Source organism: Gossypium raimondii, chromosome 6 (assembly GCF_025698545.1).
Source record: "Gossypium raimondii isolate GPD5lz chromosome 6, ASM2569854v1, whole genome shotgun sequence".
Lineage (NCBI taxonomy): Eukaryota > Viridiplantae > Streptophyta > Magnoliopsida > Malvales > Malvaceae > Gossypium > Gossypium raimondii.
The window spans coordinates 48018438-48034227 of record NC_068570.1 but is presented as its reverse complement, the minus strand read 5'-3'; the positions used below and the strand labels follow the sequence as shown (position 1 = coordinate 48034227).

Below are 15790 nucleotides of genomic sequence, written 5' to 3'. Positions count from 1 at the left end.
ATCTAATGTTTAATTAATACTAAGTGGTATTACGTGGTTGAATCATAATACAGAAAGATAATATATATTAGTAGATAATCTAAACATGTCCTTAGGCTAATCGAAAATGAGAAACTGATTGAAAGACTAATTTTTTTTGTCAAGTCTAATTAATGAGAACCCTTGTCTTGGCTATTAGAGTGGATGACTGTAACGCGTAGGTTTCTACAAGTATACAAGTCATTATCAAGTAATAAGTAAAAGAGTTATTGTCTCCACAAGGACTATGTATGTTAATAAATTAATTGCAAAATTAAAGTTTTACAAATTGGTGATAAGAACACAATATTTTGAGTAATGGATGATTAAACTAAATTAAATCATCTAGATGCAAGATGATCCCCAATGCAATTCTAATCTAAGAATGATAATTAACTAAAATGTATGAGATGAATTTAGCAGCAACAACACAAACTTCAACAATTAATAACATGAATAGGCTTGAATAATTACATCATTCAACTTAATTCATTTTTCTCATGTTTAACAGTGTTCGGAAAATATTCCATGGTAACTCGATCTTTCATGAGTTTGAAACTAAATTAAGTCCTTTCAGAATCTTTTACTTAGTAAAACTTGCATTTTACTGATCATGTTAGGCTAAGGGTTTCTTAGAATTCATGTGAAGTAACAGGGACTGGTTAGGTTTGAAACAATTTAATCACATAAGCCTAAAAACTATGCAAGATAATAGAGCTCGTTAAAGTTATTATGAATCTTTAATTTAGTCAAGTTAGGATCTAAATTAAGCATGCACTATTGTGTCCATTAGCCGTCGTCTGGTTAGGATCTGTCAGCTAATTTCAATGTATCCAATCACATATGAATGAAATACATACTTGAGTTTAATTGAAAACATGAATGACTGAGGCACAAACACTACAAACATGGTTTAAACAAACTTCATTGAATTGATGTAATCATCATAGCTAAATAGTTTAAGCTACCATTGTTGATGACAAGATAACAAAGCATATTGCAAACATGATTAAAATCAAAGTACCAAGTAAAGGAAGAATAAACTCTATTCGAATCAGCAGCCTTGCGAACTCTAATTTGAGAAGTTTCCTCCCATCCTCATGTTGCTCCTTCGCAAATGGCTCTTCAAGGTGGCAAGCCAAGAGATGATCTTATCAAGGTTTTGCTAGCTAAGAAAGAAAGGAAATATGGGACACTATGCTTGGGAATGAAGAGAGGGAATGAAAGAATGGAAAAGAAATGTTAAACAAAGGATGAATGAGGGATGATTGAAATGTGATATGGGAATGGGTATTTATACTTGAGGTTAGTGAAGGAAATTACTAAATTTGGCATCAAAGATCCCTTGGATTTCTCCCACCTTTGTTCGACCATAATATGTGGAAAGGAAGGTGAGTTGGCTGCTTGATTTAAGCATAAAATCATGTTTGAATCATGCAAGGGGTGGACGGTTTCTTAAACAAACATAGTATGTTAATTTTCAATGATTTTCCAAGTGTAGGGACCTCCAAATAATTATCCCAAAAGCTAATTTTTGGTTGCCCAAATATCCTTGCCTAATTGGGTTTCTCTTCTCATTGTTTGGACAATTTTGTGACCCATTTAATAGTCAAACTTGTCCGCCATGTAGCACCATTTTTCACTAGGTCAAAGTAACATCTTCATGACCTAATTTGCATGGTTTTGCAATCTAAATAGGGTAGAATTGCTCATGTCCATGCAAAAATTATAATAAGCTCTTTATTAAATCAATTTCATGGTCCCACTGCATTAATTAAATATAGCACATTAATAAATAACATGAAATAATTTAATTTATGCACAAAATTAACATAATAAAACACAAATTTTCATATTTTATAAATTCAAAGCCATTGTCGGAATATAAGGAAAATTTACTTAGTTAATTAACAAGTACTTAGGATTACTATTAATTTTAAGTAAAAGGTGGTAAAAACTACTAAAAAAACATATATAATTTAGAGTTTACAATGACTCCCAAAAGATAAAGACAAGATGTGACTGACTGAACTGAAAGTACATTGGATATGACCCAAGTAGAATTGATCTTAGATTCATTTATGGATTTATTCACTTATAATGTTCATAGTGTGACATACCTTAATCCTAAGTGGTTGATGGACTGTGTATGCATGACTCATATTCTTTGATGTAAATAAGATTCTAAGTTTAAATAGATAAGGAATCAAAAGTTGGTACGTTGGATATACAACTTATGCAATATGTAGCATCATTCCATAATAGTGGAATTCATAGCCCAACTAAAGGGTAAATAATATCTTCTCCTCGGTATTATATGGTAGATAAAAAGTAAACATGTTCACGGCTCATATGTCTTTATAATAAATTATTTCATTACTATTTGATAGTATTTGATTATTCATGAAGGAATATGTAATGGTTACCATGAGATAAAATAAGAACAAATTGGGAGAATGGATTTATCCCAAAGGGATTGAGGATATCATATGATGGTAATACATTGTTGTGCGGATAGGGTAAAAAAGAGTAAATTATTGTACTAGAAAACCACACTAGTTCAATTCCTAGGAAAGATTTGAAGGGTCACAAATGGTCCCGCTTAAAACTCAACCTCCTAGACAGAATCTCCCTACAATGTAATTTAATAGCACAATATATCACTACAATTGTACCTTACAAAATATTGAAAGATAAATAAAATAATAAAAAAACACTAGAAATTTAACGAGGTTCGGCAAATAATGCTTATTGTTGGATTTGGTGCCCTAAGTGTAGTATTTTCGTCAATGTACACTTATAATTTTTCTAATAAATTGGTTAATAAAACAAATTCATTGATTACGATTAATATACTTTGTATTATTGTCCTCAAAATGGTTTCTGCACACAAAGCAAAATGGAAGGAAATGATGCTCATTGGTTGTCTAATGTTTAACTAATACTAAGCGATATTACATGGTTGGATCGTAATATGAAAAGACAGCTTGTATTAGTAGATGAACCTAAACATGACCTTAGTCTAATCGAAAATGAGTAATCTGATTTAAAGACTAATATGTTATCTATTAAGTACAATTGGGAAGATGCCTTGTTTTAGGCATTGGAGCGGATGACTCCCAAATGATAGAGACACAGATGCTATTGACTAAACTGGCAGGACATCGGACAATTCCCAAGCAGAATAGATCCTGAATCTGTTTATGGATTTATTCACTTGTAAATTCATAGTGTGAAATACCTAAATCCTGAGTGGATGATGGACTATGTATGCATGACTCGTACAATTTGATGTAAGTAAAAGCCTGAGTTTGAATAAATAAGGAACCGAAAGTTGGGCGTTGGGTGTACGAATTTTACAGTACGTAGCGTTGTTCACAACAGCAGAATTTATGGCCTGATACATGGGTAAATAATATCCTCTCATTGGAATACATGGTGGATGAAAAGTAAACATGGCCATAGGTCGTTCGTCTTCATGATGAATGACTTAATTACTATTTGATAGTAATTGACATTTTATGAAGGAAGGTGTAATGGTTACCATGAGATAAAATAGGATCACATTGGGAGAATAGATATTATCCGAAAGAGATCAAGGATATCTTATGATGGTAACACACTTATGACAAGGTCATTGGACAAGCACTGAGTAGTTGCTTTCATAATAGTATGTCGTTGGGGAGAGCTCAGTCACGATACTATAGTGGAATGACTTTATGACTAAATGAATTTATAATTAATATGCAAAAAGTCCAAACTTAATTATAAATCATATAAGCCTCAACTACATATGTCCAATCGGTCCTTCCGCTAGCTCGTTGAAACAAGAAATGAATTACATATTTGAATAAAAATGAATAGAAAAAGAGAAATGGGAAACATTCAGGAATGATTATGGTTTTTTTCGAAATGGAGAAATGGAATCATTCAGAAATGAATGTAGGTTTCCAAAAATGGAAATGGAAATAATCCATTTGCAATTTTATATGGATTACTTAAAAATGATCGAAAGAATGAGTTATATTTTTGAGCTATGTTGAAGCCTCGAAATGAAAATAAACCATTTGGTCATAGTGAACATGTTGAGCTGTGAAATATTGAACAAATTTTCTTGAAATTTTACTAGGGGATTTTATCGGGGGTAAAATCATTAAAATTTTACTAGGGTAAAATTGAGATGAGAAAATTATTTAATATGTATATATTGAAGTTTATTTTAGGAAATAGAAAAATAAATTCGGGTTGGATCAAATTATAAAGTACTAGATCAAAAAGTTCGAGAAATACTTGTAATTGGACCCGATGTGAGAGAGGTCCAAAAACCCCTAATGGACATGAAGGGAGCGACAACCCTAGTAGGAATACTAGGATGTGCCGCCCACCCTAGTCCTATTCTAAGTAGGATGTTGTTTTTCTATTTGAAATAAACCACTACAAATCAACAAGGGTTCTACATTCTTTTCCTATAAATAGATGGTACCAGTAGAGCCATTTACACAATTTTGAGATATTATTATTCTGTCGAAAAATAGAGAGAATTTATTCTCAACTATTACATATATAGTTTTTCAGAATAAAAATTCTATCAGTTTTTATTAAAAAGAGAGAATTTCCATTTTCAACCAAAAAAGGAGAGAAATTTTTTTCTATTTTTATGTTTTGATTCAATTGGTTCGAGCCCCCACTCGAAGCAATTTATAGTATGAGAATAGCGAAGAAGATCATTTGGTTGAAAACCAGGAACAACAAACATCTGCTAAGCCGAAAACATATGTATGAATTCAATTAGGGTTAATTGCTATCAATATCACAAACTGGGTCAGTTTTTAAAATTTTAATTTTCAAATATGCAAGAAAACCGTTTTCAAACCGAGATTTTTCCAACACTTACATCCTCAGACACTACCAAATATATTTCACTACAAAAGATACAAATGAAAATTACAAATAGGAAGAGATAAATTTTTCCTTATGAAGAAAATGTCAAATTCTGGGATAATTTAAAGGTGGAAAAACCACCTCTATTTATAGTAGTGCAAATACTCCACATCCTTGTATTTTTTTAGATGCGAGATTGTGTTATTTCTACAAATTTCCACGTCTTCAATCTCTTTGCAAAACAACATTTGATAGTGTCTTCAAATTTCAACCTTCAAGTTTTAACATTGATCAAGTCCAAACATAGTTGGAACTTGACCATAGTCACAACCTTAGTCATCATATCGACAGGATTCTCAGTGGTTGAAATTTCCTAGATCTTTACTCCACCTTCTTCTAAAATTTCTTGTACAAAATGATATCGAACATCAATATGTTTTGTCCTTACATGATAAATTTGATTTTTTTGCTAACTAAATAACACTTTGATTATCGCAATGCACTTTAACATGCTTTTGCGTAATTTCCAGTTCACTAATCAACCTTTGAAGCCACATTGCATCTTTTACATCTTTTGTGATTGCCATATACTCTACTTTTGTAGTAGATAAGGCAACTATTGACTGTAAAGTAGGCTTCCAGCTAACTGATGTGTCAGGTCTTGTACATACCATAGCATACATTAAGCTACCAACAACATTTATATATGGTATCTTTGACGTGTCATCGTTCATCATTCTTTAGTGATATAGAGGCATTAAGCTTGAAATGAGGAGCAAGAGGAGTGCTAACAAGTTTTGACTTTTCATTCATGTTGAAACACTTTAGCAATTTTCTCAGATATTGTTTGTAAGTCAAAGAAAGCCTCTTCAAGTTTCTATCTTAAGTTATCTCTATGCCCAAATCTTCTTTACTTCTCCTAGATCTTTTATCTCAAACTCCTTTTTGAACCGTGTCTTTAGTTTCTCAATATCTACTTGACTTTTGGAAGCTAACAACATAAAGAAAAAGATATATGAGAGAACCATCATGAAGCTTGCGAAAATACACACTCTGATCATATTTTCTTATTGTGTACCTTTGTTCTGTCATAAACTTGTCAAATCGCTTGTACCACTGCCTTAGAGATTGCTTTAAATCATACAACAATTTTCCAAGTTTACACACTAAATTTTATTTTCTAGCAACCTTGAATCCTTCTCACGAAGTCATATAGATTTCCTCTTCCAAGTCTCCATGTAAAAAAACAGTTTTTACATCCAACAGAACTAGTTCAAAATCCAACTATGCTACCAAAGCAAATAAAATTCTAATGGAGGAATGCTTCACAACTGGAGAAAATACCTTATTGTAATCAATTCCCTCCTTCTGAACATGACATTTCACCACCAATCTGTCTTTGTAACACACCTCATTTTGGCCAAGAAATCCTTTCTTTACAACAACACAAGTATTTTACCATATGTAAGACAATATTAGAAATAAGGTTAGAATTCAATTTAGGATGATCCTGTGGCATACCTGCAACAACACAAGTATTTCATCATACGTAAGACAATATTAGAGATAAGGTTAGAATCCAATTTGGGATGATCCTGTGACATACCTGCAATAACACAAGTATGTGGAGTGTTATATTTCTTAATTGTTTAGAACCTCATCTTCTTTCTCATAAATGCCATGATTTTCCATGGACATCTATTATCATATATTGCACACTTTGCTTCATATTTTTCGGCTCGCAATTTTGTAACATAGAAGTTGACCCCATGTTTTATGTTATACTACTTCACTACAACAACAATAACATCTTTGGAGGAAAACTTCATTCTAATTTGTAAACAGCTGAAATTTGTAGAAAAACTTGCATGGCGAGGTCTTCTAAAAGGAGTTCTAGAAATTTTAACCCATATTCAGCACCAAGGTCGACGTTAAGCATGTGGGTGGAGGTTCATATGCCGTAAAATCTGGTCGGGTTTCTCCAACATTGTCTAGGCTTTCACTATTAGAACACTCTCTTCTGGTTCAGTAGGAATAACCTCTAGTTCAAAAAATAATGCAATTTCCAAACCATTCGCCCTAGACTACTGAATTAGATCATCATCAGTTTTAACTTCCTTTTCATTCTCAACTTCCTTTTTGTTATCAACCTAGTTGCAGTTTCATGTCTAGGGTTGGATGTCCTTTCGTCGGTGTAGGTTGTATAGAGAACATCATTCGTTCTCGTTAACCCCATGTTAAAACTAATATTACTTGCGGATTGTCCACCCATGTAACTTGATGGCATACATGTATTAGTGTTTTTAGCATAGAACATTGATGTTCTTAACTTAAAATAAAAAACAATCACAGAATGTCGTGCTGGGATCTCCACGTTTGGGTTACTAACTAACCGTAACCATTTACCATAGTTGAAATCAATGGCTGAAATTGTGGAATGCCTTTCCATTGATGATTTCAACATTTCCTGATACGAGCTTTGTAACAACACCGTGAACCATCGCACAATCATGTGGTTAGACTTTCTGCTTCCTATTCTCAAAACAAATTAACTGGAACTGTTGTCGAACTTGAACCACCTTCCTCGACATCAACAAACTAGGCATATAGCTTTAGTATAACATTTCCACTAGAACAATGTGTATCGAGCATTGCCTCCACATCCATGTCACATTTGAGCTTAAATGTATCATATCTAACAAGGTCCATTGACGTTAGATATCTATATTTCAAGCTCGAAATTCTCCTTGGACTTAAAAGTCAATACTTTTCTTCTAATTCTTGACCTAAGCTTATTAAAATTGATGCTGTAGTTGAAAGCCAATTCTGTAGATTAGGTTGATACAAAAACGAACCAATTTCGGTGTCACAAATTTAATCGTTGTAATAAATAACAACTTTAATTTGTCTAATCATCTTCACCATTAGAACTTGTTTCACATGTTTAAAACGAAAACATTATACAGAAAAATAAGTACTCATTAACCAAATTCAAACAATGACACTTACTTGAACTAATTTACTTTGTTAGGTCAATTTTTGAACTTCAGATTTTTAACATCAACAATATTCTCCTTATGCAAGTCTTTTACTTCAAATTTAATAATGAAAACCTCTCCATATCAATCTTCATTTTTTAGGAAACTCTACCATTGAATATGAAACATAATTTCAAAATGTTGGAAAAAGTTGGACATGACAAGTCAGAAAAACGCTTCTTGTTTTTCTGAAAAGTTTTTAAAGATAATATTCTTGTTGTGCCATGTAAAGATGGGATGTAAATTTTATCCCAGGTTTCTGAAACATTATCTCGGGATTCTTAAATTTTTAGAATTAAAATTTACAGAAAGTGGCACAAGGTAGGGCAAAAACACGTCATGTAAAACGCGTGGCACGGGCCAGGGCAAAAATATGCCTTGTAAGACATGTTTTCATCCTCTTTCCTCGACGTCACTTGAAAGTGCGTCTTACAGGGCATTTTTTTGCCTTGCTTTGTGCCACTTCACTTGAAAGCACATCTTACATGATATGTTTTTGCCTTCTCTCACTAAAATTGACTTATTTTCTAAATTTCCAAATAAAATGACCTAAAACCTTAATTTTTTTAAATTGACATATATGCCTAATTTTCCTTAGTTCTAGATATATTTTCTAATATAAAAAAAGTTTGAACGAGAGACTTGAAAAAGAATATTTTATTGATATGATTGAATTGATTTTATATTGATCGGATTGATTAAATCAATTAAATCGAAAATTAATAATTTAACCGATTTGATGACAGTTGTAGTTATTTCTAAAACATTAAAAAAAATCCTATTTTAGACATTACCCCTTCCTTTTAATAAAATTTATTAGTAAAAATACAAAAAGAAGAAAAATGCTGCCTTCCACGTATCCAGTTACACGTTACTGGTTCTTTGGAATATCTCATGGATTGCTATCCAGTTCTCACCGGCTTTGGTAGATCACTTCCGTCGATATCTCATCAATGAACGACATAGATCCGCCCTCACAATCCCGAACAAAATATTAAGATGCGCCAAACTTCAAAACAATTCCGCTTAAATGCGAATCCTATTGGTCAACATTCATCTCACACGGATCAAGACTTCAACAACTTAACAGCCGTCGATAAAATCCATCCAATCTACGGTTCATATTGGCCTATTTAAAATATTTCCTAATTACTTATTCCCGCTTACTCCTTTTATACATCCCCTCCAATTTCTCCCAATTGCAGCATCAAAAATCTTTTACTTCAGACTCATATTTTCATATCAAATTGTTCTACAAATGGCTCGTACCAAGCAAACTGCTAGGAAATCAACCGGCGGCAAGGCTCCACGTAAGCAGCTAGCCACGAAGGCCGCTCGGAAATCAGCTCCGGCGACTGGAGGAGTGAAGAAGCCTCATCGTTTCAGACCAGGAACTGTGGCTCTTAGGGAAATCAGGAAGTACCAGAAAAGCACTGAGCTCTTGATCAGAAAGCTTCCATTCCAGAGGCTTGTGAGAGAAATTGCTCAGGATTTCAAGACTGACTTGAGGTTCCAAAGCAGCGCTGTTGCTGCTCTTCAAGAGGCGGCTGAAGCTTATCTCGTCGGGCTATTTGAGGATACAAATCTATGTGCTATTCATGCTAAGAGGGTTACCATCATGCCTAAGGATATCCAGCTTGCTAGGAGGATTAGAGGTGAGAGAGCCTAGGTTTGCGTTTAGGTGATGGATATCTAGAGTTAGAGGCCTAAGCTTTTGTTCATTTTGTTGTATTAGATTTCTCTGCAAATGTTTGATGTAAATCGATGCGATTCTAAAGGATGCCGTATAATTTCATGATTTTTGATTAATGAGATTGGAGCTGTTCGTTCATATTGTAAGAAATTAAAAAAAGGTATTTAAGATTTTGTAAAAAAGAAATATAAAATATTTTGGGTCGCATATCTCACGTCAAAACAATAGATTTTAAACAACTCATTTGTTGTATACCTTCAAATTAAAAATTTTAAATAAAAATATAAATACATAAGAAAAACATTCCTCATTTCTCTTCCATTCATTCTTTAATAAGATATAAGCAAATTTTTTTTTCTTTTCAACTTGAATTGATTTGTTGTTAAGGATTATATATATCAATTTGATTACGCTTGTGAGGATGATTTTATTAAATAAAATAATACTTTCATATTTAAATTTAGATAAAATATTTAAAAAATTTAAAAATAAATGGTAGAGTGCATTGGTGGTGGCATTTAGTAGGGGTGAGCATTCGATCGAATCGAATTGAATCGAATAAAAAATTTTCGAGTTAATCGAGTTTTCGAATCTCATTTTATCATCCTAACTTTATTTGAAGTTTTTTCGAATCGAGTCGAGTGAGATGGAATTCGAATCGAATCGAATATATTTGTTCGAGTTAAATTTAAAAAAATAATTTTGGGTCCTTGTAATCATTGTCACCCATTGTAATAAAATTTGTCCACATTAATCAAATTTTTTATTAACTTTCATCACTTCATAATTTATTTATTAATTTTTTATATATTGGTTAGTTTTTTTGTTTGCTTAGTTGTTTCAATTATCTTCAGATTCTTGTCACCATGTATTTTAGAATTAAAAATATATTAAATGTAAAAATATGATTTTTAATAAAAGTTATTTTAAAAATAAAATGTGAAATTAATACCAATATAAAATTTTAACATGAATATTTTATGGCATAATTAATAATTCAATTTTAATATAAATATTCAATATGACTAAACAATTCAATAATATAAATAATATAAAATGTGAAATTTAATTTAACAATATAAATAGTAGATATAAATAAAATTCTTACTATTTATGTTTAGTGATTTTTTGGATAATTTTGATTTTTATTTGAGAGTAAAGGGTGAGAAGTAAAAGTTTAGGGAAAAATAAAAATTTTGGGGAATAAAAGTTTGAGGAAAGTAAATAGGGGAGTAAAATTTTGGAGGAAAATATTAAAAAAATTAGAGGGGGAGGGTTTGGGATAAATGGGAGGTGGGATGGGAAGGAATAAAATTTTAGGGAAAAGTGGGAGGAATAAAATTTTGGGGAAAATAAAAGGTTTGAGGGTTTTGGGAGTAAAATTTTGAGAAAAATAAATGGGAGAGTAAAATTTTGGTGGGAAATGGATTTTGGGTAGATTGGGGGTTGGGAGGAGGAGGAGTAAAAGTTTTGGGGGAAAGTGGGAAGAAGTAAAAGTTTTGAGGAAAAGTAAAAGGTTTGGGAGTTTAGGGTAAAATGTAAAATATTATAGTTTGATATTCGAATTATTGAGTTATTCAATTGAAAACTCAACTCGATTCGAACTCGAAATTGAAAAAAAAAATTCGAGTTGATTCGAATAACTCGATTAACTCGAATAACTCGATTCGTTTAACTCGAAATTCAAATTTTTTTTCGATTTTTTCGAGTCGAATCGAGTTTTGCTCACCTCTAGCATTTAGAATGGTTTCACCAATAAAAAAATATTTTTTATAGTTTTAAAATTTTAAAAAAAAATTGTCAAATTTTTTTACTCCACTAAAAAGATTAATTTTTTAAACCTCTCTTAAATTTTTTAAAAATAATAGTATTTTCTTAATATTTATACTTGTGACATTATTTTATATGATTCTACAAAAAAATGAATTGCTTATCTTAATTGTTGATGTGGTATGTTGGTGACTTCAAAGGGTATTTTCATATATAATAAAAAAATAAATTATTTTCGTAATTAATCAAATTTTTAGGATATTTTTATTAAAAAAAAACAGAAGAATGACAACAATCATGAAAAGAAAAAGGGCTTCAGGCAAGATTTTTTCAGCCCGGTCCGATCCGATTTTATTACCCTAAATTTTTTTCCGTATTTCCTCTCAGACCCGGTTCCTCATTCGGTCATTCCCCTTTCCCTTCCCTATCAGTTCTTATTTCTTAAAAGAGAAAACCGCTAGCTCTAAGTGCCGCTTGCCGCCTCCACGGCTCCACCAGTGACCTCCAGCGCCGCTGACTGTCCGTCTGTCTGCCCGTCTCGCTCCAGCCCATCAACGTTGCTTTTTGCGTCCTGCTTCTTCCTGCTGCTGCTGCTTCCTCTGGTTTGCTCGGTATTTATGCCGTCCCATAGCTCATATATTTTGTTATTTTATTTTTCTTATTATTGTTTTCCACTGCTGCTTTCACTGCCGATTTTAGGGTATTTTATGCACAAAGATTAAATTATTTTTAAGATTAAATTTTCAGTTATTTTATTTTTCTTATTATTGTTTTCTTAAATTTGAAGCTGAGAAGTCCTTATTGTGGACGAAACTAAGATAATTGAGACCAGAAACTAAGATAAAATTTTCGTTGAATGTGTGTTTAATCGTAAAAGTATGTGGGTTTTTCTGCTTCACTTGCTGATGACTTGTGAGCCTGTATTTTGTAATGCTGTTCTCATTTCAAAAGATTCTGGTTTTATCCTGTTGCCGCCTATCTCAAAAGCCTGGCATATGACCTTTCCTGGCTTGGTATTGTAAGAATTTTGAGCTATTTAGACTTGAAATTCAATTCAATTCCAGATTGATCGAGTTTCCAACTTGAGGTTGATGTGATATAAAATTTGAATCGATGGATTTGCTTCTATTATGCTCATTTATTCTGTAAAAGATGAATTTAATTTCTTTATATTCAACTTTAAAATTAATTAATTATGTTTGTTAGTTTAACTTAAGATTTTCTAACAGTAAAACTCTTTTTTTTTTGGGGGTAAAAATTGATTAAGTTTTGGAGTTATTTGAGTATTATTACATCTGAATTTGGTTTATTAAGCTTTGATTCATCAATGATCAAGTTTAAAATTTTATGGAATCGAATACAAGTAATTTACAATTACCTTATCTCATATAAACATCTGAATTTGGTTTATCTCACATTATCTTTTGCTATATGTTTGTAATGTTTAAGATTAAATTTTCTTATTTATGCGATGAATCTACTGATGGGATTAGGTGGATGTGGTGGAGTTTTATGCAATAATAAGAGAATTATGTTGGCTTTGTTCTCTAGTACTTTGCAAGCATCTGACTCTCATTTTTGCAGAACTATTAACCATTAAAATAGCATTTGATGTTTTTGTTAAAACTTTGTCTTGTTATTGAATCTTATTCATGTAATGTTATGAGTTGGATTGTTAACAATGGGAATCAAACCTTGGTTGTATTGGAATGTTTTTGAGGAGATTAATAAACAAGTGGAAGATATTGGTGTTGTTAGCTTTGTCAATGCATTTAGGAAAGCTAGTAGGATGGCTGATACTATAGCTAAGGCTGGTTTTGAAAAATCTAACATGTTTACTACCTACTGGAAATGCAATTTAGGTTTTCTTGTGTCATATAGATACTTTTTAATGTATCTTCAATTTTTTGGGAAATATTTGTTTTAATATTTTTAGTATATTTGATATAGTATATTTTTTAAATTTATTTTATGTAACATAATATTTAAAAAAAAAAAAGGGGCTGACCGAGCCCGGGTTTAACATATATAATCTGGGTCGGGTTTGGATAAAAAATTAAACCCATTTTTTGGGCCGATCCTGGGGCCTAACAATCAGGCCTAAGATTTTGGTTGGACCCGACCCATGTACACTTCTAGCTGAAACCAATTATATTATTTGGGATAAAAAACCCTAAATGGTAATATTCAATTCTCAGTTTTCAGCTTTGCAGAGTTTTTCAACCAAACGCAGGGAAACCTTTGCCCAAAATACTCGACGCCATTGTTATTTAATACCAGAAAAAAAAAATTGAGTAAATCCATTCGTTTCATTCATATGGGGAAGGAGAAGGAAGAAACTTTAGGAAATACTAACATTGAAGATGCCAATTGGCTTTGTTCACTTTCTGAATCCGAACTTGTAAGCTATATTTGTGTGTTCATTTAAAATTTTTTTTTTTTTACGAAAATCTTTAAACTGATTGGTAGCATCCAAATCAATCTGAACCAAATTTGCAGGATTTGTTGATTAGCCTAAAGAAGCTAGCCCTGAAACGTGCTAGTGCAATTGGGCATGTTCAATTGGCTAAAAAGTTCGATCTGAAGATGCTTCGAGCCCTTGGTACTTCTCGTTTATTTCCTTCCTTTATTTTTGTGCTTCAAACTTGCGTTAATTTGGTATTTTGTTATGATGGGTTGGCCTTGTTTTTGTGGTTTTCTCAAATAATCTTGGTTTTTTGAATTTCCATGATATCTAGTTGTTTCCATTATTTGCTAAAGGGAAGCTTCAGAGTGAAATTTAAGTTAGAAGTATCTTGATGTCATTCATTCGTTAGCCTACATACATGTTCATAAGTGGCTAATGACATTTTGAGATTCCGTACTAGGTCTTTTGGGATATAAACCTGAATTTGATCAATTTCTTTATTATTCTGCTGCCACCTATTTCATTGTTTCAGAGAATATTATTTCAATGTGATAAGAGCATCCTGTACATTATAGATTAATAAAATAAGCTTTAAATGCAATTGTTTGTTTATGTATTAATGGTGTTTTTATTCATCAGCTATGATCAATATAAACACTTGGCAAATGTTTCATCGTTCATGGTGGTGGTGTAGGTTGGAGTCTTAGATTTCATCCTTTCAATATATGGAATCCTTTGTGCAAAAAACAAAAAAGAAAAACTTAATCTTTTTTCAACTGTATGTATTATTCATACTATTTTGCATTGCTGATTCATTTGTAATTCCCTCCGGTTGGTTGCTCCGTTGAAACCTTCAATGAAGTATATTAGTTTGCTCTGCCAAATATATCTCATATGGCCTTGTGCCTCACACACCACTAATGAAATCATAGTTTGGAGTTGGTGAGTGTATAATTAGGGTGTGTATTCCTATGTCTCTGTGTATTCCTCCAACTCTCAACCCCTCTCCTAAGAATTGGTGAGTGTATACTTAGGGTCCTCCAATTAGAGTCAATTCTGTGGAACCCACTAATTACAATGGTTATCCAAACATGTCATATGTGTAGTTATAAGCAATTACACTCAAACTCAATTATTGATGGCTTTTTGAACATACCCTAATAGTTTTTTTTCTTTTTGTTTTTTTGAATGACATAACATAGTGCTTTTGGTGAGAACAGAGGAGGTTTGATTATAGAACTTTGTATATATTCTGTCACTTCTCTGTTCTCTATTAGGGTCTAGTGACATAAAGTCTCATTGTCGTGTGTTACGAATAAATTCCGTCAAGCCTCCAGCTTTTGTATATGATTTTGTTGGATGATATAGTTGAGCTTGATTCATAAATTATGATTTCGTGTTTAATAAATTTCAGGCTTCGTTTTGATGGAGTGTGTGAAAGAAAAGGTTAAGGACTTGTCAGTTATTCCGGGAATGGATGAGAATGTTACATTTCTTGATTCTTCCAATTTACTAAAATGTAAGGTAGATGAGGTGATGAGCATTGAAGAGCTAAATGAATGCATTGCAATTGAAACAAGGAAGGAATTTCGCAAAAGGTATCTTTAAGATTACCCCTGTGAATTTAGAGATTTCGTATGATCAGTTTTTAATTCCTGTAACTTTTATTTTGGTTGGCGAAGACCGCGTGGAAAGGATGCCTTAGTTAGAAGTAGTAAGAGACGCAAAGCAGACGATGACGAAGACGAAGAAACAGCAGAAGATTATTATCCAGCATTTACATTCCAGGATGATAAGTAGAAAGTTTTGCTACTTCCATCACTTGTAGTGTATAGCCATTCAAGGATAATAACTTAATTTTTTTGGCCAAGAGAAAGCATTTTTATTAAGCTTGAAAAACAAAATCTAATGTCAATACCAAGAACATTTGAAAACTGAATACCCCCATTCGGAGGGAGATTTAAACTTAATAATTCAAAGTAA

The 15790-nt window shown here is 32.1% G+C and overlaps 2 protein-coding genes across 5 annotated transcripts; both read left to right on the top strand.

Annotated features, from left to right (window-relative positions):
- The first annotated feature begins 9104 nt into the window (after positions 1-9104).
- LOC105774349 (histone H3.2) lies at positions 9105-9768 on the top strand. The gene has a single exon (XM_012596820.2). The coding sequence runs from the start codon at positions 9196-9198 to the stop codon at positions 9604-9606; it is 411 nt and encodes a 136-aa protein (XP_012452274.1). The 5' UTR covers positions 9105-9195; the 3' UTR covers positions 9607-9768.
- A 1975-nt stretch (positions 9769-11743) lies between these two features.
- LOC105774123 (uncharacterized) lies at positions 11744-15790 on the top strand. 4 transcript variants are annotated; one of them, XM_012596479.2, is made up of 5 exons: positions 11744-12011; positions 13614-13801; positions 13900-14002; positions 15222-15405; positions 15490-15790. In XM_012596479.2, the coding sequence occupies exons 2-5, from the start codon at positions 13718-13720 to the stop codon at positions 15605-15607; spliced, it is 489 nt and encodes a 162-aa protein (XP_012451933.1). In that variant the 5' UTR covers positions 11744-12011; positions 13614-13717; the 3' UTR covers positions 15608-15790. The 4 variants fall into 4 exon arrangements, with proteins under 4 accessions (XP_012451933.1, XP_012451932.1, XP_012451931.1 ...); XM_012596478.2 differs by having other exon boundaries at positions 13606-13801; XM_012596477.2 differs by having other exon boundaries at positions 11745-12011; positions 13599-13801.

Bases quoted from the DNA above. Each gene is read 5' to 3' on its own strand.
- LOC105774349 (XM_012596820.2), top strand. From the start codon at position 9,196: ATGGCTCGTACCAAGCAAACTGCTAGGAAATCAACCGGCGGCAAGGCT.
- LOC105774123 (XM_012596479.2), top strand. From the start codon at position 13,718: ATGGGGAAGGAGAAGGAAGAAACTTTAGGAAATACTAACATTGAAGAT. The intron at 13,802-13,899 runs GTAAGCTATATT...CCAAATTTGCAG, and splicing joins CACTTTCTGAATCCGAACTT to GATTTGTTGATTAGCCTAAA. The intron at 15,406-15,489 runs GTATCTTTAAGA...TGGTTGGCGAAG, and splicing joins AGGAAGGAATTTCGCAAAAG to ACCGCGTGGAAAGGATGCCT.